We start from the raw sequence: 25,019 nt of genomic DNA on the forward strand, positions 1-25,019 counted from the left end.
GCTGGTTATTTAAAACACCGGTGGCATAGCCCTCAGAATCACAGCAACTCAGACCACCACAGCACGACAGACAGACGAGTGGTGGCTGTTTGGTTTTATGTCTATACTGTCTCTTTAAATTTCTATGTCAATCTTGATACAATCCTGATTATGTTTATTAGAATATTGGAAATAGGCACAAATACATTAAAATAATATTTCTTATAAAAAATTCCTAATTCTGGCTTCTCCGATAGAAGAGCCAGCCAACGGTACTTCCAGGAAATCTTGAAGGATTGAAAAAGGCCCCTATGACTGACCAATGATGTGTCTGACTTTAGTAAGAATGAAAACCTTCTGAAAATTGTTTCTGCATGAGATTTACCATGACATCAATAAAACATATCATAATTAATGAAAAATAATATTCCCAAAGGGAAAAAAAACCCAAAACTGGTAAATAACATGTCATGGTATTTCACAAAAGAAAAAGTATCAAAAGCCAACAATTATATCAGAAAATGTTCAACTTTACTATTAATTTCTAATTTTTAAGTGGAAAATCCTGATCATTTACTCAGTTAGCAAAGATCCATAAAACAGACAAAACTGGCAATATTTAACATTTCTAAGGACTCCTAGTGTGCCGCTGTAGAATCAGCACTGGACTGCTAACAGAAAGGCTGGTGGTTCAAACCTACCACCCGGCTCCTGGAAACCCTATACAGCGTCACTATGAGTCACAGCAGACTCAATGACACTTAACAACAAAAACAAAAGTGCTAAGATGTAGGTGCTGTGTGCACTTAACAACAGGTAAATAGATACTCATGATTTTTGACAAAAGTTAAGCAGACAATTCCTTTCCAGATTGTGTTAGTTTTTAACTCTTGCTCTTAGACAGACAGGTAGATGTGGATAGAGATCACCTGATTTTATTATTTCCTTGCTAAAGACAGAAGGATCTAACCAGAGTCCTGGTATGGCACTTAGTAAGATAGTCACTGGACTAACTGCTAACTGCAAGGTTAGTGGTTCAAAACTACCAGCCACTTCGGAAAACCTATACCGGGCCTCTATGAGTCAGAACTGACTTGACAGGACTTATCAATGAGTCAGAACCGATTTAACAATAATGTAATCAGATAGGTACAGTATACCAAACCCATTGCTATGGAGTCGAGTGTCCAGCCGGAACTCTGATTATATCCTCATGTCTTTAGCAAGGAAAGACTCAAACCATGGTGATAGCTATCCACAATTACCTATCTAAGAGCGAGAGTTAAAATCTAACCTGCCCTAGAAAGGAATTGTCTAACTTTTGTCAAAAATCTACTTATCTGTTATTGTTGTTAACCCATTCTAACTGGGAATCTTTATTGTGGTCTTGGTCAGAGTGGTTGGGAGTGGTAGCTGGTCACCACCTAGTTTTTTTGTTCTCAGGTTAGAGGAGCCTATGGTTCATATTGATTATTAGTCCTTTGGATTAATTGCACCCTTGACTTTTTGTTTTTCTTTATTCTCCTATGCTACAGGTGGGAAAAAACCAATAGTTACTTTTTAGATGACCAATCACAGCTTTTAAGACTTCAGAAGGTACTCATCAGATTAGGATGAAGAACACTATTTTTATGAACTGTGTTTTGTCAACTGACCTGGATGTTTCACAAAGCTATGGTCCTTAGCTTTTATGCCCAGTGGTTCAGTTCTGATGTCTAGAATTGTAACGTCTATATGCTCTGCTCTCTATATAAATGTGGTGATAGTGTTAAGTGCCATGGAGTCAGCTCCGACTCATAGCAACCCTGTATAGGGTCTCTGAGGCTATAAATCTTTATGGGAGCAGAAAGCCTCATCTTTCTCTGAACTATTGGTATTTCAAATTGCTGACCGTGAGGTTAGCAGCCCAACTCGTAACCACTATGCTACCAGAGCTCCTTATATATAATGTAGTATTTGCTAATATCCACACCATACCCACACAACCTCTTCACCCAGTTAACAAATATATTTACCTAGCGTAGTGGTTACGAATCGGGCTGCGAACCTTAAGGTCAGTGGTTCGAAACTACCAGCTGCTCTGCGGGAGAAAGATGAGGTTTTCTACTCCCGTAAAGATTTACACCCTCGGAAACCCTGTACAGGGTCGCTATGGGTCGGAACCGACTCGACGGCAATTAACAACAACAACAATGTGTCTACTCACAAATTTTTGCTAGCTATTAATGCTAGGCCTATCTATGTTTTTCAATTTATTAAAGTTGTCCTGCATCGTTGTACACCTCTTAGTGTCTTCTTTGCCTTAGTCAGACTGTGCTGATTTCCCCATATTGTATATTGTCTTACCCTTCACCTGAATTAACTCTCACTTGCTATTTAATTGGGGTTTCTTAATCAGTATCTCTTAGATATTTTATTATATATGGATGAAATGACATTAAAAGGACCTTGGATATTTCTTAAATTTGCTGACATAATTACATTTCACTGTATACAAAAAGATTGACATTAAACAGAAAAGGTGTTTGTAGGATTTGGGAAATCTTAAGTATTCTAGAAGGGTCTAATGATATACACAAAATTATATTAAAAATACCTCTATGTGCACTCCAAAAACATTGAAGCAACAGGAACACATGGGGAAACTGCCTTTTCCACAAAGCAAAGTCACTGATTATAGTGTAACATCAAAAAGAAATCTTCAATTCTATGCCTTTATTAAGCAATAATCATTTCACAGTCACACAAATAACATTCCAAGTTGTAATCTCTCTCAAAACCAGACACTCTTCATTTATAATTTTTAAAATCAACTCTAATAACTGTACGGAGTCCTGGTGTGGCACTGTGGGTTAATGCGCTGAGCTGCAAGGCCGGTTTGAACTGCAAGGTCAGCAGTGCAAGCTCACCAGCTGCTCCTCAGAAACCCTATACGAGGTTGCTATAGGTTGGAACTCACTCGATGACACTTAACAATAGCAAGAAAAACAGTAGATTTATAAAAATCCTGAACTATCGAATTATTGTAAGGAAACATTTCATTAGAATTTAAAATCTATATATACATTGTAAGAAGATGCTATAACACATGGTTTACCCAGCATGCTGCCAGCCACCAAGATATCAAAGAGCGTATCTGCATAACGGCGATAATCTAATCTTGAGCCTGTCGAGTCCAGGAACTTGGCTACAGCTTCAAGGTCATCACCAGCCTCATTAAGTCCCTGGACAAGTGTATCTCTGAAGACTGTGGGTTCGAATTTCTCTTTTTCATCTAAAACAAAACAAAACAACAGAAGTCTTATTTTATATCTCATATTCTCTGAAGGACCATACATTTCTATTGTTCAGTCTTTGTTTTAAAAGGTGACAGTGTGATTAATTAAAAGTCAGAGGACAATAGCTTTTCTATCTGATTTTTGTGTTCTGAAAGTTCTGGTTTCAATATTTATTCAAACAAATACTTTATTGCTGCTCACAGGGACCACAAAAGTATTTTCACTTCATGTAACATAAAATTTGTGATGACTCTGAAAGACATTGGGTAGGCCAATGAAATTCATTAGCTCTAACAACAACAAACATTCATCAGGATGGAGTGGGGAGGCTCTGTAGGATAAGTACTGCACTGAGAACCACAAGGTCGGCAGTTTGAAACCAACAGTGGCTCCTCAGGAGAAAGATAAGACTTTCTGCTCCCTCAAAGTTACATAGCCTTGGAAACCTATACACAGTTGCTATGAGTCAGAACCGAGTCTACGGTACTTAACAATACCAATAATCATCAAGAAATAATGTGGCACTGTGGGCTAAGTGTCAGACAGCAAAGTTGTTTGAACTGCAAGGTTGGTGGTTCAAGCTCACCAGCTGCTCCTTGGAAACCCTATACAGGGTCACTATGGGTTGGAATCGACTCGACGGCACTTAACAACAACCACAACATAACAATGAAAACAAAAACTTTTTTCTTCTAAAATAAAAATAAAATAAAATCTAGTGAGAATCATTAAGGAATAAGGGAAGATATTAACATAAACAAATGAAGATTGGGAGAAGGGACATCTCCTTTACAAGATAAACTGTTCCAGGATTCGTAAGTATTTGACATGTATCATAAGTCTATCTGTGTATACTGTATATAATGCCAGAGCAGAGGTTCTCAAATTTTTTGGCCTTAATGCTCCTTGATACTTTAAAAAATCAAAACACTGATGATGCCACAGAGCTTTTGCTTATGGAGATTATATCTATGGAAATTAAAACAGAAAACTTCAAATCATTTACTTATTAGACAACAGCAACAACCAAAAAGCTAGTCAGAAGAGTGCACTGTTTCACTGATTTGCAAATCTGTTTAGCCTCTGGCTTAACAGAAGACAGATGGTTTCTCATAACTGCTGCATTCAATCTGTTACGATATCATACAGCCTCTGAAAAACCCTCCCTGTATACTCATGAAAGACTAGGTGAAAAGGGCAAGGGATATCAGTATCATTAAGAAAACAGCTGTGACTTGCAAACTTTTTGAAAGGGCTTCAGTGTTCTGAGGGGTCTGAACCTCTGCTGCAGAACCTGGAAGGGTACACAGATATTCTGCCTCTTTTGACTCTCAGGGACTATAGATCAGCAACTACAGAACAACTGTTGGCGTTGGGTTCTGTCAAGTCAATTTTAACTCATATTGACTCAATGTGACAGAGCTGTTGTTGTTGTTAAGTGCTGTTGAGTCGGTTCCAATCCATAGCAACCCTGTATAGCATTTCTGAGGAGCAACGGGTGAGCTTGAACCACCAACCTTGTGGTTCCAAACTGACATTGCAGTCTAGCGCATTAACCCACAGCACCACACCGGGACTAGAACTGTCCTATAGGGTTATTCTAGGCTATAGTCTTTATGGGAGCAGATTGCCAAGCGTTTCTCCTATGGAGCCACTGGATAAGTTGAACTGCCAGTCTTCCAGTCAGCAGCGAAGTGTTTAACTGTTGTGCCACCCAGCCTCCTTTTATTGAACAATTACAAAAGCATATGTTAAAAGCATACATGAGCTATTACAGAAGTGAACTGGATATGTGAGTATGGACGAGAAGTGGGTACAGTCCAGTCAGTTTTGGTTGATTCTATAGAGATTTCTTGTGGAAGGTCAGGTTAGACCCAGTCTTAAGCAATGTAGGGACCATATATATGCAGAGGACAAACTAGAGTAGAACAAATAATTAGATTAAAGGTGAAGGGTTTAAGATTCAATTAAAAAAGCATTGCCCTTTTCTTTTTTGCTATAAATAGGTTGTGTGAGTGTGGAGAGTGGGCAAGGTGAGAACCTAAAACCTAGGGGGAAAACTCTACAATTATCCTTAGAAAGGAAAGAGAGACTGGAGATTAAATTCACGTTAACATGGCTGATGTGGAAGGCAATACACAAAAGAAGAAGGTTGGCAGAAGAATGATGAAGACACAAGGAGGAAAGCAAGAGTTAAATGTAATAGAGTTAAATACTATTATATACACAATCCTGCAATAACAGTGTTCTGTAGGTAGATACATGGACAGATACACAGAATGAATGGGTATGGGAGGGAGAGTGGGAGTATATCCATAAACATATAAAGGTTTGACTAAGAGCTCTGGTTGCATAGTTGTTATCATTTGGGCTGCTAATCTCATGGTCAGCAGTTCAATACTACCAGCGATTCTACAGGAGAAAGATGAGGCTTTCTGCTCCCGTAAAAATTTACAGCCTCGGAAACCCTATACAGGATCGCTATGAATCGGGGCCGACTCCATGGCACATAACCACCAACCACCACCACGTGTACATGGTTTTTAGATTTGTTGCAAACATATCTATGAATGTAGTGGCGCATACAAGGGGCAAAACTATGAAGACTTCTTAGACATTACTAAACATTTTAAAGGAATGGGGTGCTAAGTATGGGGTTCAGGACCTTAGTTTCAGGAGACACAAAGGCCAATTGGCATAACATAGTCCATAAAGACAATATTCTACATCTTATTTTTGTGAGTAGCTACTGGGATCTTAAAAGCTCATGAATGGCCATCTAAGGCACAGCTATTGGTCTCTCCCTGTGCAGAAGAAAGAAGAGTGATGAAAACTGAAGATGCTTGAGATCAATGAGTTCAATGGACAAATGGAACCTGTGAGTATTAGTCTCCATGACCCTGAGACCAGAAGTACTGGATGTTGGCCAGCCCCCACTACCAACCATTCTGAAATGGATTACATTGGAAGGTCTTGGAAAAAGTGGGAGAAAATGTGGAACAAAACTCAAAATTATGAAAAAGACCATACTGATTGGTCTGAATGAGCCTGGAGGAACCCAAGACTAAGGACCTGGTCACCCTTCAGGTCACCCTCATGGCTCAATATTAGCCAAGTGGTAGACAGGTGTGTAGGAGGAAACAACAGTAGTAAGGTATGCTTACAATGGAATGATCAACCATTCAAGATCAAAAGGGCAGCATTTCCCGAAGGATGATGTTTCGAAAGGTTGGGAAGGAGGGTGGAATGGAAATCAAAACTTCAGGGAGAAGGTGGAATAAGTGATACAACATGGAGGTAACGGCAATCTCTGAAATGAGATCTATGATTTACTGAATGTCTACAACAGATGCTTTGCCTGTAAACCTTTACTCAATTCACAATCTAAAGTTGGAAAATTGTATCTCTAGAGAGATAAGCAAAGATACTGTAACTGTTAAAAAGAGAAAGGGAATACTATAAAAACATTTTTGTGAATAAAAAAATAGCTTTTGGAAATGAAAAATGTGGTGATTCCCATTTCTGTCAAGTTGATTTTGACTCAGCGATTCTAAAGGATGGGGTAAAACTGTTTCAGAGTGTTTTTGAGGTTGATTTAAAAACAAAAAACAAAAAAAAAACTGCCTCACCTTTCTCCCATGGAGTGGCTGATGGATTTTGAACTACTAACCATGCAGTTAACATTTCAACACTTAACCCAATACACCACCAGGGATCCTTGAAAAATATTATAGGAGTGAAAAACTCAAAAGAAAAGTTGAAAACGAAATCTGAAAATCATTCTTAGAATTAAAAAATTCAGAGATCTAGAATATTGGAGCAAAGAGATAATGGTCCTGGGGTCATCTGTTCTTGGACTATAAGATTAACTACTCCTCCCTTTTTGTTACACAACTTCTACCTTTACAGTTGTGACAATCACAATTCATCATGATAAGAATTATTCACTATTAATTCATAAGAATCTTATCCCCATGTCCTTTCACCATACCCGTCCAGGCAAGATGAAAACTATTCAGTGGGAATTCTACCTTCCCCCACACACTGAAACTAAACTTCCTCTTGAAAACTTGTAACCCAATCACTTTGTGCTCTTACAACTCCCCATTTTAGGTAGTCAATGTCTAAGTTGCCCGTCTCTACATCTCTATCATAGGGTTGACTTCTTTGTTTGTTTGTTTTAATGTTTTATTATGAATTATGTGATAGTTTATATGGAGGAAAATTAGTTATACATTCATCCTATCGTATATCGTTTCATTGCCATGGTTACAATCCCCTCCATGCAACCAAAGAGTATACCCTACAAGCCTGTCCCCCTGTCCCCCGGTCGTCAGCACACAGCCCTTCTCCCTCTCTGGTTCTGGAGTCCCCAGTTGCTCCATTTCTCCACATCATCGTCTCTGCCTCCATGTCTGGCATCACTGTTTCTCTGGATAGGGTCCCGCACTCCAATCTTCTCCCTTGATGGTCCCAGGGATTCACTTGGCTTTAAATCAAGGAAAACTAGCTGTGAATGTTGTTGCTGTTAAGTACCATACCATCCAGTCAATTGCAACTCACAGTGGCCGCCTGTGACGGAGTAGAAATGCCCTAGAGGGTTTTCCATGCCAGAAGCAGATCACCCGGTCTTTCTCCTACGAGGCTGCCAGGTGGGTTTGAACCCCCAACCTTTTGGTTAGTAGCTGAAGGCTTAATCAGTTGTATCACTAGCATTATGGGTTGGAAATAGTTTTCCTTCAGAACTTCAAAGTAGTTTCTTCCAGTTTCTGGTATTTCTGTTGAGCAATGTCATTGTATCTCTTGATAATTTTGTGACTCCCCCTGCCCTGATTTCCTACAGATAGCTGCTGCATCCACTCCTAATTTTTGAGTGGTGTTGGTGGTGGTTGTGTGTCATTGAGCTGATTCTAACACATGGTGACCCTGTTTAGGGCTTCTGAGACTATAAATCTTTACAGGAGCAGGAAGCCTCATCTTTCTCTTAGAGTGGCTGGTGGATTCGAACTCCTGACCTTGAGGTTAGCAGCCCAATGTGTAATCCACTATGCCATGTACTAACTCATGAAAATATATACAGCAACCATTGGTCTAATCAAAACTATGATCTAATGAAACTTTAGAGGAGCATGGAAGATAAGCAGGTGGGTGGTGGCAATGAAAAAGGGCTGACTCTTTATCTTCCATGTTATTGTTGCTATTAAGTGCCATCAAATCAGTTCCGACTCATAACAACCATGTATAGGGTATCCAAGGAGCACCTGGTGGGTTTGAACTTCAAACCCTGTAGGTTTGTAGTCCCTTGCTGATCCTATAGCACCACACCAGAGTAGGAAGTAAATATATAATACTTCTAAGAGAAAAATCAAGAAGTAGTCATATAAGAAAATTTGACTACATGAAAGTAGCCATCCAAAGAATCTACTAAAAGAGTTGAAAGAATTCCTCTAGAGAGGAGAGTAAAGATGAGTGAAGAAAGCTGTTATGTGTTATAAAACTATTTGAACATGTGCATGTATAACTTTGATAAAATTAAAAATATAATTAAAAAACAGACAGCAACTGTCTGCTTCGTGCAAAGTGGCCCTTTGAAATAGTCTCTGGTAGCGTAGTGGTTACGAGTCAAGCTGCCAACCTCAAGGTCAGCAGTTTGAAACTACCAGCGGCTCCATGGGAGAAAGATGAGGTGTTCTGCTCCTGTAAAGATTTACAGCCTCGGAAACCCTGTGCAGGGTCACTATGAGTCATAACGGACCCCAGGGTACTTAACAACAACAACTAGAAGGGATGGGAAGTAAGTGGTTAACACCACAGCACCAAAACCAAAGAACAGCATCCCCAGTACCAGTCAGAGGCAAACAGCAAGAGATAACATAAATACATACAGAGATTAACTAGAACAATAATCCTGAATAAGAGAGAAAAGTTCCTTTGATGCCACATAAGAAAACATAATGTAGCTAAGAACACGAACATCTTGACAGCAGAAAGTATATAATTAGGATCTTGTTGTGTGGTGGGGAGGGGCATATTATGCAGAGCTGGAGGAGGGGAACACTGTGACTATATAGGAGGAGCTCACTGGCAATCAAAGGCTACTTTACCTCTGAGGAGTGGCTAACAAAAGGGTGATTCTTTTCCCCTCAGAGAAAGATGTTTTCTTTCAACCAATATGAGAACATGAGATGTAAAAGTGATCATCTTCCCAAATCAATAGAGTGGTCCCAGAAATGGCAAGACAATGTGCTTGCATGTTGACTCAGGTGTTAGAAAAGAACAGACTTGCATGATTTTTTAAATGACAAATTGAGGCACTGGAAAACATAAACTGATAAATAAGGTAATTATAACAAGAATGCATTCAGAGGACTTTGAAATCTGCGAGGCAACTTAAAGGTTTCTAGAAGGCCTTCATTTGCCGATTATAATTTCCCAAGAGAATTGCTAAGAAAGGGGAAATGTAAAATGGTGGAAGAACATATCCTGGTGAAGCACGCTTAATATACAGTGAGTAACAGTGTATTGTTATTGTTGCTGTTTGGTGCCATTGAGTTGGTACCAACCCATAGCATCCTTGTGCACAACAGAATGAAACACTGCCCGATCCTGGGCCAACATCACAATTGTTGCAATGCTTGAGCCCATTGATGCCGCCACTTTTTTTTTAAGTTTTTATTGTGAATTATGTGTTACTTTACATGGGTGAACATTATCTTTACATTCATCCTATCATATTTTGTTTCAATGCAATGATCACAATCCCCTGCATGCATCATCAAACAATCAAAGGGGTTAGCAGCCCAATATGTAACCCACACACCTGCCGCCTGGCCCCCAGCACACAGCCCCTTTCCCTCCCTGAGTCCAGAGGCCCCAGTCGCTCCTTCTGTCCACATCATTGTCTCTGCCTCCATCTCCAGTGTCACTGCCTGCCCAGACAGGGTTTTGCACTTTGCTTTTCTCCCTTGATGGTTCCAGGGATTTCTGTTTCTGCACTGCAAAATCAGCCACTCCCCTCCTTTTGTTACCAAACATTTACATTTACCTTTCCAACACTCACTGTCAGATCTGATAGCAATCATTCTGTATTGAACCACAGGAGTCCTATCCCCCTCACCTTTTATCAACACCATCCAGACTGGTTGGAAATAATTTAGTGGAGATTTTACCTTTCCCTGTATCCTCTGGAGCTAGGTTCCTATTGAAAGCTTGTAAGCCAGTCACTTCTTGCCTTTGTTGTTGTTGTTGTTAGGTGTCATCAAGTCAGCACCAACTCATTGCGACCTTATGCATAGCAGAATGAAACAATGTCCAAATCTTGGGCCAACCTCACTACTGTTGCCACGCTTGAGTCCATCGATGCTGCAACCTGGCCAATCCGTCTCGTTGGGGGTCTTCCTCTTCTTTTTCCACCCTCCACCTTACCAAACATGATATCCTTCTCCAGAGACTGATCCCTCCTGACAATATGTCCGAAGTATGAGAGATGAAATTTGGCCATCTTGGTCTCTAAGGAACACTCTGGCTGCACTTCTTCCAACCCAGATCTATTGGTTCTTTTGGCAGACCATGGCACTTTCAATATTCTCCTTCAACACCATAATTCAAAGGCATCAATTCTTCTATGGTCTTCCTTATTCACTGTCCAGCTTTCACATGCATATGAGGTTATTGAAAATACCATGGCTTAGGTCAGGTGCACCTTAGTCCTCAAGCTGACATCTTTGCTCTTCAACACTTTAAAAAGTTCCTGTGCAGCAGATTTACCTAATGCAATACATCGTTTGATTTCTTGACTACTGCTTCCATGTGTGTTGATAGTTGTTTCAAGAAGAATGAAGTCCTTGACAACTTCAATTCTATTCTCTGTTGATAAGAATGTTGTTTATTGGTCCAGTGGTGTTTTTCTTTACATTGAGATACAATCCATACTGAAGGTTGTGCTCTTTGATCTTTATCAGTAAATGTTTTAAGTCCCCTTTACTTTCAGCAAGCAAGGTTGTATCATCTGCACAGCTCAGGTTGTTAATGAGTCTTCCTCTACTCCTGATGCCACATTTTTCTTCATATAAGCCAGCTTCTCAGATTATTTGTTCACCATATAGGTTGAACAAGTATGGTGAAAGAATACAACCCTGCTGCATACCTTTCTTAATTTTAAACCATTCAGTGTTCCCATGTTCTGTTCGAACAACTGTGTCTTATTCCATGTACAGATTCCTAATGAGCACAATTAAGTGTTCCAGAATACTCATACGTCACAGCGTTGTCCATAGCTTGTCATGATCCACACAGTTGATAGTGCATAAATTCTAGACAATTACTTTTAGCTTAACTTCACTGTGAGCTGGGAATTCTGAAAGCTATGTACACTTTTGCTGCTATTGTTTAGCGCTGTTGAGTCGGTTCCAACTCATAGTGACCCTGTATAGGGTTTCTGAGGAGCAGCTGGTGGATTTGAACCACTGAACTTGCAGTTCAAGCCGACCTTGTGGTCCAGTGTTTATCCTAGAGTGCCACACCAGAATTCAGATTAATTCTTTTTCAGGTTAAAGTATACTCCTATTTTGTAAGACACAGTGTTGATAAATTTGAGTGCAAGAAAATGTCAATATCATCAATGACAATCTTGAGAAACAAGACAATACTTTAATTAAAGATTCATTTTCATCAGAAACAACAATATATGTAGTTTTTATATAATTTAAGGACAGTGTAACACAATCCTAAGGGAAGCACGTTATTGCTTCCTTGAATTTTCATTTGGCATATCTAAGCTCATTTGAAGAAGGAAGTATGCAATTCTTTTGTTGTTCAGTGCTGTTGAGTTGGTTCCGACTCATAAGTTTTCTGAGGAATGGCTGGTGGGTTTGAACAACTGACTTAGGGTTAGCAGTCGAGTACTTATCCTAAAGCGCCATACCAGGATTCCAAGTAAGTAATCAGGGTCTCAAGTTTATATGGTTCTGGTGAATCATGAGTATGAACCTGAAGAGTTGGTCATAATAGGCCTTATATATTGACAAAGGGAAACTGGTCTTTTTTTACTGATACTCAAACATACCAGTTACTTAAATACACTGCTTACTACAAAAACGACAATAACTGAGTAACACAGAATTTTCTCCAACATGTTAATGTAGTAATAAATAATAACACTGGGGTATAGGCAACAAATTAGAAATATCATGTATTTTCTCATTGTACACACAAACACATACACTAAGTCATATAGATTTCAACATTAAAAGGTTTACTCAATTCAATATTGTTGTTGTTGTTACGTGCCGAGGAGTCGGTTCTGACTCACAGCAACCCAGTGCAGGGTTTCCGAGGCTGTAAATCTTTACGGGAGCAGAAAGCCTCATTTTGGTCCCACGGAACAGCTGGTAGTTTCGAACTGCTGGCCTTGTGGCTCGCAGCCCGGTTCATAACCACTACGCTACCAGAGTTCCTTTCAATTCAATATGAATATCACTTATTTTATATCCAATGAGCACAGATGTAGTGCCTCAAGGAGAAACCCAAGGGTAAGGTCACTCTGGGTGTCTAGAATCTGATCATTTTTTTCTCCCCAGTTTTTATCAATTTTGATGCCATTCCCCTAAAATGTATTCAGTGGTCAGTTAGTTCAGTCATTTAACATTTTATTTAACAAAGTATGATAATGACTTAGCAGAGAAATTTTCATCTCCTTTCAGATGCCTGTAAGCTACACTTTGTTGTTGTTGTTAAGTGCCATTGTATTAGTTCTGACTCATACCTTGTACAGGGTTTCTGAGGAGCAGCTAGTGAGTTTGAACCACTGACCTTGCAGTTCAAACTGACCTTGCGGTCCAGTGTTTTATCCTACAGCGCTATACCGGGAAACATAATTTCCTTGGAGAACATAGATGTAAATATTTCATAAAGGAAAAGAGGGTCTAAATGCAATTCAATATGATCTATCCAACCATGTACTTGGAATTCTAATGTGGTGCTGTGTGCTAATATGCTGGACGGCAAGGTCAGTTTAAACCGAAAGGTTAGCAGTTGAAGCTCAGCAGCTGCTCCTCAGAAACCCTACACAAGGTTACTATGAGTCAGAATTGACTCAGCAGTACTTAGCAACAACAACCACCATATTTATATTTTAAAGGTAACTAAAAAGAAATGCATTTTTACACTACCTTGGCAAGGAAGAGCATTAGCTTTGCTAGGAAACGGTTTCAGACTGAAGACAACTCTATAGAAAACAGGGAATGAAAATGACCTTGAAATAGTCTCACAATTTTTTCTTGCTCTACAAAACTGCTAACCATTTATCTGAAGCCAGCCTCATTCAAATAACAAAGAAAGGATAACACATTATAAATTGCCTAGGAGGTAACTGATTATTATGAAGCACAGAAAATGAAGTTATCTCTATTAAAAAAAAAAAATCTTTCTAAGTTAGTAGTTCGGCATGAAATGGTTTGAGTGCTATGTAAATAACCTGAGTGATGATATAAATCCAGATCTACTGGTAAATGATATATGAGCTATTTTTCAGGAAGTTCTGACCGAATACTCCACAGCAGCAAAAGATCCCCGCACAATCTTGATCACTAAATGAATCTGAGGCAAGCTTTCCAGTTTCAAACTGAAGACTGCCTCTGAGGGCCAGTTTTCCGGTTGAATCACTTCTGCTGTTGTGCAACACATTCTAGGGTCCTCTCTTAGCTCTGGTGTTCAGTTGTAGTGAATCAGTGTCATATAATAAAGCTAACAGAGTTGGAGATCCAGGCCTGAGATTAACACATTCCCTCAGCTTGCAGGCAACAGCCAACCTTTCTGCACCTCACAGTTGGGCACATATTAAATATTAACAAGTTACTATGTCCAACACAGCTTTAACCGTAATTAGGTTTCTAAACTACATTGTTCTTACTTATTCAATTCTTTTGAAATTATCTAAGTTTCTCTCATTCTCTCTCTCTATATATATTTTAAAGACTGCTTTAATAAACAATGACACAATAGATGCTTCTTAGCATTTTGAGGTTTGTTATTTGCACTCAGATTTCAAAGGGAGAAATATAACAGGGACACGATTGTTTTCTTTAAAACTTTTATTGTGATTTCGGTGAAAGTTCACAGAGCACATTGGTTTTCCACTTTATTTTGTAGCAGCGACTGAAATCCTCACAATGTAATATCACTCTACTTCCCCCTCTGTGTTTACCGTTTTCATTTGCCCTTCCTTCCCTATTCCTTCCTGCCTTCTGAGTTTTAACCCTGGGCAAATGCTGCCTTTTTGATTTCCGTATGGTTGATTTATTGTAAGGAATGCATTCCTCCTCGGTGTTATTGTTCACTGTATAGGATTGTCTATTCTTTGGCTGAAACTTGAGTCATGGGGGTGAATTCAATCCTAAGCTTGAAGGGTGTCTAAAGGTCATCCTCTCGGGGGTCTACCAGTCTCTATCAGACCAGTTAACTCTGGTCTTTTAGGATTTTGAGTTTGTTTCACATTGTCTTCTCACTCTATTCATGACTTCTATGGTGATCCCTCTCAGACTAGCTGACAGTGGTAGTCAGGTATCATCTAGCTCTTCTGGTCTCAGTCACAGAGACTGGAGTTTGTATAGACTTTCATGTTTACCTATACTTTATTTTATTTTTTACCTGTGCTTTATTGACTATGCAAAGGTTATCAACTGTGTGGATCATGAAAAACTACGAATATCACTGTGAAGACTGGGTATTCCAGAATACTTTATTGTGCTAACGAGGAACTTGTACAGAGACCAAGATGTAGATGTTCAAACAGAACAAGGGGACACTGAATGGTTTAAAATTAGGAAAGGTGTATGCCTGGGTTTTTTCTTTCACCATACTTATTTAATCTGTACGCTGAACAAATAATCCAATAAATGGAATTATATGAAGATGAGCGTGGCATGAGGATTGAAGGAAGACTCATTAACAACCTGTGATATGCAGATGATACTGCCTTGCTTGCTGAAAGACAAGATACTTGAAGATCACAGACTTTGTGATCTTTCTTTACCTCAGTGTGAAGAAACCAAAATTCCTCACCACTGGACCAATAAATAACATTATGATTACTGGAGAAAAGATTGAAGTTGTTGAAGATTTCATTTTGCTTGGATCCACTATCAACACTCATGGAAACAGCAGTCAAGAAATTAAACAAACTATTGCATTAGGCAAATCTGCTGCACAAGACCTTTTTAGAGTATTCAAAATTAAAGATGTCAGTTTGAAGATTAAGGTACACTTGACCCAAGCAATGACATTTAAATAACCTCATATGTAAAATTTTGGACAATGATTAAAGAAAACCGTAGAAGAACTGAAGCCTTTGAGTTACGGTATTGTAGAATAATATTTCAAGTACCATGGACTGCCAGAAGAACAAACAAATCTGTGTTTGAAGTAATATAACGAGCATGCTCTTTAGAATCCAGGGTGGTGAGACTTCATCTCACATACTTCGGACACACTGTCAGGAGAGACCATCATACTGTCAGGAGAATGACATCATACTGTCAGGAGAATGACACCATCCTTGATAAAGTGGAGGTTCAGTGACAAAAGAGGAAGCCCCCCAATGAGATGGATTGGCAAAGTGGCAGCAGCAATGAGCTCAAGTGTAACAGTGATTGTGAGGATGGCCCAGGACCGGGCAGTGCTTCATTCTATTGTGCATCAGGTCACTATGAGTTGGACCCAACTTGAAAGCAGCACCCAATAGTAACTATTAATTCTTTGGACTAATTGTTTCCGTGCATCTTTGATTGCCTTCTCTCTTCTATGATCCAGACTAGGAGCAGATGCTTACTCTTAAGCTTCCAGGAACTCTTCTACTCACCAGTATAGGACACAGAACATTGTCTTTGTGGACTATGTTATGCTCACTGACTTTGATGATGGACACAACCTTTAATACTACAATGAGGACTAAACAAAATGAGCTAGGGATGTAAAAGAACACAGGGGGTGGGGGACATGAGACAGAAATACTATAAAAGTAGCCTTTTGTTTTTTTTACTTAAAAATGTATTCATTTCAATTTTTAGTCTGAATGCAAAGCTTTCAGCTGGCAGCATTTACGGTAAATTCAACCTTACAGCTATCTAGTGACTCCTGCAGACTCATGTGATCTAAATGCTCGATTATATTGGGCCTCCTTTACTGTCTACAGGATTAGACTTACTAAAGTGGGCACGAGGACCAACTAGTGCTGCCTCAGCACAAATAGACTGTTATTCGCATAAAACAGGCAGTAAGATAAACATTGCATCACCAAGAGAAACCACTCTCACACACAGGAGATTTACTAGTCATCACTGACCTTGATCTACTACTACTCTTCCCACAATAGAACATATTTGAAACTATTGGTAGCGTCGTGGTTATGAATCAGGCTGCTAATCTTACAGTCAGCAGTACGAAACTACCAGCTGTTCCATGGGAGAAAAATGAGGCTTTCTGCTCCTGTAAAGATTTATAGCCTCGGAAACCCTGTACAGGGTCACTGTGAGTCAGAACCTACTCCACAGCACATAACAACAACAACATAGGAATTATAAGGATAGATAGAGTAACAGGGAATGTGGTAACTCTGTAGGATAAGCATGGGATGGGAATCACAAGGTTGTTGGTTCGAGTCAGCAGGCATTTTGAAGGAGAAAGATGAGGCTCTCTGGTCCCTTTAAATTTTAGTCTCAGAAATCCTATATGGGGTTGCTATGAGTAGAAATTGACTCGATGGCATTTGACAACAACAACATATGGTAGAAGCTCTATTCCTACTTAACTTCTGAGTATCTAAAAGCCTCCTTAGTGTCTGTCTCCCTAATTTCTTTCTTCTCTGGGTTTTACCTGTTGCCATTTTTTTCTATCAACAATTCTCAAAAAAAGCAAAAAACAAAACCGCTTATGCTCAAAACAGAAGAGTTTATCAAGTGCCTTCATAGCATCATATGAGAATAAGAGAACTAGAACAGGTATTTGTTGTGGTTATAAAGTGCTGGCAAGTTGGTTCCGACCCATAGTGACCTAGTATAGGATTTCTAGGGAGTGGCTGGTAAGCTTGAATCGCGAACCTTGTGGTTCAAACCGACTTTGCAGTTCAGTTGATTAACCCACAAAGTGACACCTGGGCTTCAGAACAAATATAATTATCTCCATTTTCTAGATAAAGGCACTGAAGCTCAGAGGAGTTAAATCATGTGTCTAATATCATACTCCCACATCATTTTTATCAGAACTTCAGATGCTATATCCAGAGATCAAATGAGTAGAAGTAGGGACCATTCTAATTCTTCACATCCAATCTTATATTTTGATTAGAATTTTAAATACACACACATATACACCACAATCATATAAAACAACCTACCCCTTTTCCGAGTTTTGAACCGCTGGCCTGTTAGCACTGGCTTCTGATGCTTATTCATAAAATTTCTGAAAACAAAGAAAAATATATGTTTTTCTATAGGAGAAAGATGCAAGAAACTGTTTGTGGTCTGTTCACTTTAAACACAGAATACAGGGATTAATATACTTAGTATTTTTCTATTGGACTGAATATATAATTTAAAATATAGTACAGTGTCTTGGAAAAAAGTAAAAAAAAAAAAAAAGATTCCACAATAGATCTCTTATAAATTTAGAATTTGTTGGTGTAAACATTATAATCTGAGAATGTGTCTAGACTGCCTAAATTATGAAGGTCAAGCAATCAAGATAATGTATACTATTCAAGCAAATCAATTTCTTTTCAACATTTAAAAAAATTATAATTTGGAAACATCTCAGTTTCCTGAATTACTTACACTATTAAACAACCAAGAATATTTGCAGTACTCAAGTAAATTATTTGGTTATTTCTCAAAGTTTTAAAAAACTCAAGAACGTGGAAAAATTATTTACCAATTTATATACCAAATCCTTCTCTCGTTAAGAAAGAATAATCAGTTTATCATTAAAAACTTTGAATTACATCATTATGTAAATAGGGAAAGCAATTAAGAATATAGTAACAAACAAAAAGTAATTTACTTTATGGTTTAACTAAAGAGTTATTTTATCAATCCTGTAAAAGCAAAATGAGCTTCATATGTGAGAGACACAAAAGTAGAATTCTTGCCCTCAAGGAGCACAGAGCCCAATGGGAGAGAGAAAATTCAAACATACAATACAATGTGGTAGGTGAAATAACAAAACAAAAGATTGTCATCTGAGTATGGGGCAACAGCTACATATTAAAATGATTACAAATGCAAGAAACATCATCAATGAAAATCCATTTCATTTGAAGGATACTGGAAATGGAGCTTCAAATCCATTATTGTTTAAAAACTTTTTAGTGTACTTTCGGTGAAAGTTTACATGCGACTGATTTCATTCCCCACAAACCAACAGTACTTACTCTCCCCACTTCCACCTTGTATTTCCCATTTTCATTCATTCTAATTCATTATTTATATGTACTTCACAACTCTTTCACTCAGAAATTTCCTCATTGGCATTTTCAACAGGTTTTCTCTGGACCAGCCTTACATTTCACTGGGACAATCACAATAGTTACATAGATGTGTTCCCCAAATTATTTCCTGGTGTGGAGTCCTCATATGGTGCTGTAGGATAAGCAATGGACCTCAAACTGTAGGGTCAGGCGGTTCAAATCACCAGCCGATATTTGGAAACCCTATACAGGTACAGATCCATCTCAACGGCACATAACAACAACAACAACAACAACAACAACAACAATATTGTCTCCTTTCAAAATACTGGCTGGAAGGTGATCTCCAAGAGTGGGTCCAATTCCAAGTTTCAAGGAATAAAATACATTCTTGTGTAAGAAAGGCAAAATTTCTGCATGTGTTTGGGTTTCATAAACTAACAACGTAACCCCACTGCCTATGAGTCAATGCCAACTCACAGACACTTTTTAGAAGAAAGTAGACCTGTCCCATAGAGTTTTCAAGGCTATAATCTTATCCTACAGCCTGGTGTGGCACAGTAAGACAAGCACTCAGCTGCTTACCACAAAGCAGTTTGAACCCACCAAATGCTCCTTGGTAGCCCTATGCAGGGTCACTATGAGACAAAACTGACTCAAGAGCACTTAACAACAACAACCGTTTAGAAGGAGACTGTCACATCTTTCTCCCATGGAGTGGCTGGTGGGTTAGAACTGTTTGCCTTCCAGTGAGCAGCTGAGCCCTTAACCACTAAGCTCAGGGCCTTTTGGGGTTTAAACCCCCACGTGCAAAAACAAAGAGAGCAAACTAGTATGAACCATCTTCAACCTGTGGGCATTCAAGAAAGGAGACATCCTCTTCCGTGGATGTATTTCATTTGATAATTAATATATATTTTAAAGTGTGAGCCCTCTCTAATAAAAGTTTTAGAGTCTACAGTATAAGCTCACAAAATTCCCTAATAAACTTTACCTTTGTAGTGTGTTTCTATTTTCAGCTAATGGAGTATTACCAGCAAGCACAACTTATAAGACAATTGCCCAAATTTTAAAAACTTTTAGCATTGTTTATGTTTATTTGAATTCTAAACGAAAAGTTTGTTTCTTTATAGGTCAGTTATATAGATTTACGCTCACACCCTCAATATATTTCTACATAGACAACATCATAAAATAACATCAAAGAATTAAAACAAACACAAATAAAAAAGAAGACTCACCAACTAGTAGTGAAAGACAAAATGAAGATACTCCGCTCGCCAGGAGTTGCATTTATCGTTTAGCTGTTACTATTTGGAGTTGAGCTTCTCTCTAAATTTAGCTCTCCGTGCTACACTATCATCTGCTCTACTGAGAGTCAGCCTTTATAAGGTCCTCACTGAAGCCCTGGCTAAGGAGAAGCAAGGGCACATTGAATCGGAAACTGTGATAGCTTAAACCTGGAAAAGTAACAAAGAAAAAACACACGCACAGTTCTAATAGGCAAATCCACCACTCTGTCAGTGTGTCATACTGCGGTGGCTTGCTTTTTGCGTGATGCTGACACTATGTCACCAGTGTTTTAAACACCAGCAGAGTACACCCATAGTACATAGGCTTCAGCTGAGTTTACAGACTAAGACAGACTAGGAAGAAGGAGAGGTAGAGTACTTCTGAATGCTCAGCTACTGAAAACTTTATGAATGACAGTGGAATATTGTAAGATAGCGCTGAGGATTAGTACCAGAATACTGTCAGATATTGTGCTGGAAGATGAGCCCTTCAGGTTAGGAGGCACTCAAAATACAACTGGGGTAGAGCCACCTCTTTAACGTAGGTGACATGAATGGAGTAAAGCATTCAGGACCTTTGTTCACTGATGCAGCACAACTCAAAATAAGGAGAAAAAGCAGTAAACATCCATTAATAATTAGAACATGGAATGTACAAAGTATTAATCTAATAAAATTGAAGTGGTCAAAAATGAAATGGAATGCATAAAGATCAGTATCCTAGGCATTAGTGAGCTGAAATGGACTATCATTGGCCATTTTGAATCTGACAATCACAAGATTTACTATGCAAGGAATAACAAATTGAAGAAAAATGGTGTCACAGTAATCATCAAAAAGAACATTTTAAGATCTGTCTTGGAGCATAATATGTGTGTGACAGGATAATAAACCTAAGCTTACAAGGAAAACCAGTTAATACTACTATGATTCAAATTTATGTGAAATTGAACAATTCTACCAACTTCTTCAGTCTGATAATGATCAAATATGCAGTCAAAATGTATTGATAATTATTGGTGATTGGAATGCAAAGGATGGGGATAAAGAGGAAGGATCAGTAGTCAGAAAACATGGCCTTGATGATGATGGAGATTCTTTATAGAATTTTGCAAGACCAATGACTTGTTCATTTTAAATACCTTTTTAAACAACATAAAATACAACTAACTATACACCTCACCAGATGACATACCCAGAAATCAAACTGACTACATCTGTGGGAAGAGATTGTAGAAAAACTCCATATTATCATCCCAAACAAGGCCAGGGGGCAGACTGGAACAAACCATCAATTATTCATATGCAAGTTCAGGTTGAAACTGTATATAATTAAAACAAATCAATGAGAGCCAAAATATGATCTTGAGTACATTTCATCTGAATTAATAGACCACCAAAAGAACAGATTTAATACATTAGACACTAATAACCTAAGACATGGAAGAGTTGTGGGATGACATTCCAATGCCATGGCAGAAAGCAAAAGGTCATTGGAAGACAAAAAGGAAGGAAAAGACCAAAATGGGTTTTGGAAGACGCTATGAAACTTGCTATCTACCATAGAGAGGCTAATGCAAATGGACGAAATGAGGAACTAAAGAACTGAACAGAAAATCCCAAAGGTCAGCTTGTGAAGTACAAGTCAAGTATTATAAGGAAATGTGCAAAGACCTGGAGTTAGAAAACCAAAAGGGAATAACACGCTCAGCATTTCTCAAGCTAAAATAACTGAAAATTCAAGCCTCAATTTGCAATATTGATGAATTCTCTGGGCAAATACTGAATGATGCAGAAAGCATCCAAACAAGATGGAAGGAATATTCAGAGTCACTGTGTCAAAAAGAAACCAACGATGTTCAACCATTTCAAGAGAGAGCATATGATTAGAGCTAATAATACTGAAGGAAGAAGTCCAAGGTGCACTGAAGGCATTAGCAAAGAACAGGGCTCTGGGAATTCATGGAACACAAGTAGAAATGTTTCAACAAACTGATGCAGCACTGGAGGCACTCACTCATCTATGCTAAGATATTTGGAAGATAACTGCCTGGTCAACTGATTGGAAGCGATCGTATTTGTGCCCATTCCAAGGAGAAGTGACCTAATGGAATGAGGAAATCATCGGACAATATCATTCATATCATATGCAAGTAACATTGTGTTAAAGATAATTAAAAAATGACTGCTACAGTTGACAGGGAACTTCCAATGGTTGAAACTGGATTCAGATGAGATCACGGAACAAGGGATATCACTACATCAGATGGATCTTGGTTGAAAGCAGAGAATAGCAGAAAGATGTTTGTCTGTGCTTTATTGACTATTCAAAGGCTTTTTTGACTGTGTGGATTGTGACAAAATATGGACAACATTGTGGAGAATGGGTATTCTGGAACAGTTAATCGTGATGATGAGGAACCTGTACATAGACCTAGAGGCAGTCATTCAAACATTGACTAGTTTTAAAATAGTAAACCAGGGTTGTATTGTTTCACCATACTAATTTAATTTGTACACTAAGCAAATAGTCCAAGAAGCTGGATTATATGAAGAAGAGCATGGCATCAGGATTGGAGGAAAACTTATTTACAAATTGGGATATGCAGATAATACAACCTTGCTTGCTGAAAGTGAAGAGGTCTTAAGATACTTACTGACGAACATCAAAGACCACAGCCTTCAGTATGGGTTGCACCTAATGTAAAGACAACAAAGATCTTCACCACTGTACCAAATATATAACATCCATACAAATGGAGAAAATATTGGAGCTGTTAAAGATTTCATTTTACTTGAATCCACTACCAACACTCATGGAAGCAGCAGTCAAGAAATCAAAGGACCTACTGCATTAGGCAAATCTGCTGCACAAGACCTCTTTAAATGGTTCAACAGCAAAGATGTCAGTTGAGGACTAAGGTGTGCCTTACCCAAGCCATAATATTTTCAGTAGCTTCATATGCAAGTTCAAGTTGGACAGTGAACAAGGAAGACTGTAGAAGAATAGATGCATTTGAGTTATGATGATGGAGAATAATGTTAGCAGTCCTATGGACTGTTAGAAGAACAAGCAAATCTATGATGAAACAAGTACAGCCAGAATGTTGTTTAGAAGCCAGGATGATGAAACTTCATCTCTCATACTTCAGACATATTATCTGGAGGAACCATTCCCTGGAGAAGGACATTATGCTTGGTAAAGCAGAAGTTCAGCAAAAACGAGGAAGACCCCCAACAAGATGGATTGGCAGAGTGGCAGTAGTAATGAGTTCAAGCTTAATAATAATGATCATGAGGATGCCATAGGACTAAGTAGTGTTTTGTTCTGTTGTGTATAGGGTTGGTATGAATTGGAACTGACTTGACCGCACCTAAAAACAACACTATGCCCATGTCAAAAGCTTACGTTTACGATATTACAATTTCTTATGTGAAATTGTTGTTGTAAAGAGTTGCTCTTCAGCACTTTAAAGAGGTCTTGTGCAACAGATTTGCCCAATGCAGTATGTTCTCTTTTGACTGCTGCTTCCATGAGTGTTGATGGTTGATCCAAACAAAATGAAGCCTTTCACAACTTCAATCATTTCTTCATTTATATGGATATTGTTGACAAAACCCAGTGGTGAGGATTTTTGTTTTCTTTACATTGAGGTGCAACCCACACTGAAGGCTGTGGTCTTTGATCTTCATCACTAAGTATTTTAAGTCCTCTTCAGTTTCAGCAAGCAAGGTTGTATCATCTGCATATCACAGGTTGTTAATGAGTCTTCCTCCAACCCTGATGCCACATTTTTCTTCATATACTCCAGCTTCTCATATTTGCTGAGCATACAGATTAAATAAGTATGGTAAGAGAACACAAAACTGGCGCACATCTTTCCTAATTTTCAACTATTCAGTGTTCCCTCGTACTGTTGGAACAACTGCCTCTCAGTCTACATACACGTTCCTCATGAACACAATTAAGTGTTCCGGAATACTCATACTTCGCAATATTGTCCATAGCTTGTTGTGATCCACACAATTGAAAACTTTTGTGTAGTCAATAAAGCACAGGTAAACATCTTTCTGGTATTCTCTGCTTTCAGCCAATATCCATCTGACATCAGCAATGATATCCCTGATTATTTGAAATGAATTAACTAACAATACAAAAGTAAAAAGTAAATAAGAGTTCAACACAGAATCCTCAAGACATCTGAAAAACCTGTAAATCAAATGCACACTCCCTCACGTTACATCAAAATGTGACGATTCCATAGTTTAAAACAGTGTTTTCAAAAAAATGAAAATGAAGGTAAAACAAGTAGATTTCATACCTAAACACACATACATACACACATACATACATATACATACTCATAGATAATAGAATAAGTTTTTTTGGTATTGTAGAAGACAAAAGATGAGTAAAAATCTTCACAATTGGAGCCAGAAAGCAATATTATGATAAGCAAGGAAAATATTGATATTATCAAAGATTTCATTTTACTTGGATCCACAATCAACTATAAGAAGCACGAAATCAAATGACATTGGGCAAATTTACTGCAAAAGACTTATTTTTTAGTGAAAAAGCAATAATCTTACTGTGAGGACTAAACCATGATGTTTTCAATCACCTCATATGCATATGAAAGCTGAATAATGAATAGGGAAGATATGAGGAATTGATACATTAATTAAAGAATATTGGATATACTATGGGTTTACAGAAAAACAAACCAATCTGTCTTGGAAGAAGTATAAGTTGAATGCTTCTTATATGAAAAGATGGCAAGACTTTTAGATTATGTACATCAGCCATGTTATTAGGAGAAATCAGTCCTAAAGATGGACAGGGTTAGTAAAGTAGAAGTGCAACAAAAAAGAAGACTGTTAACGAGATGGATTGACAAGAGTGGCTACCACGATGGACTCAAACATAGCAACAATTGTGAAAATGGTTCAGAAGCAGGCAATGTTTTATACTGTTGTGAATAAGAGTTTGTCAATAGAGTTGCTGAGCCA

At 38.3% G+C, this 25,019-nt stretch overlaps 1 protein-coding gene across 1 annotated transcript in view; it reads right to left on the reverse strand.

Annotated features, from left to right (window-relative positions):
* BZW2 (basic leucine zipper and W2 domains 2) overlaps nucleotides 1–25,019 on the reverse strand; it is a 104,496-nt gene that overhangs the window by 44,957 nt on the left and 34,520 nt on the right. Inside the window, exons 2-3 of the mRNA XM_006832243.1 lie at nucleotides 17,647–17,711; nucleotides 3,077–3,253 (exon numbers count right to left, since the gene is read on the reverse strand). Coding sequence (XP_006832306.1) covers nucleotides 3,077–3,253; nucleotides 17,647–17,704 — 235 coding nt within the window. The 5' untranslated portion in view covers nucleotides 17,705–17,711. The remainder of the gene's footprint in view (nucleotides 1–3,076; nucleotides 3,254–17,646; nucleotides 17,712–25,019) is intronic.

This window comes from Chrysochloris asiatica, unplaced genomic scaffold (assembly GCF_000296735.1).
Source record: "Chrysochloris asiatica unplaced genomic scaffold, ChrAsi1.0 scaffold00006, whole genome shotgun sequence".
Lineage (NCBI taxonomy): Eukaryota > Metazoa > Chordata > Mammalia > Afrosoricida > Chrysochloridae > Chrysochloris > Chrysochloris asiatica.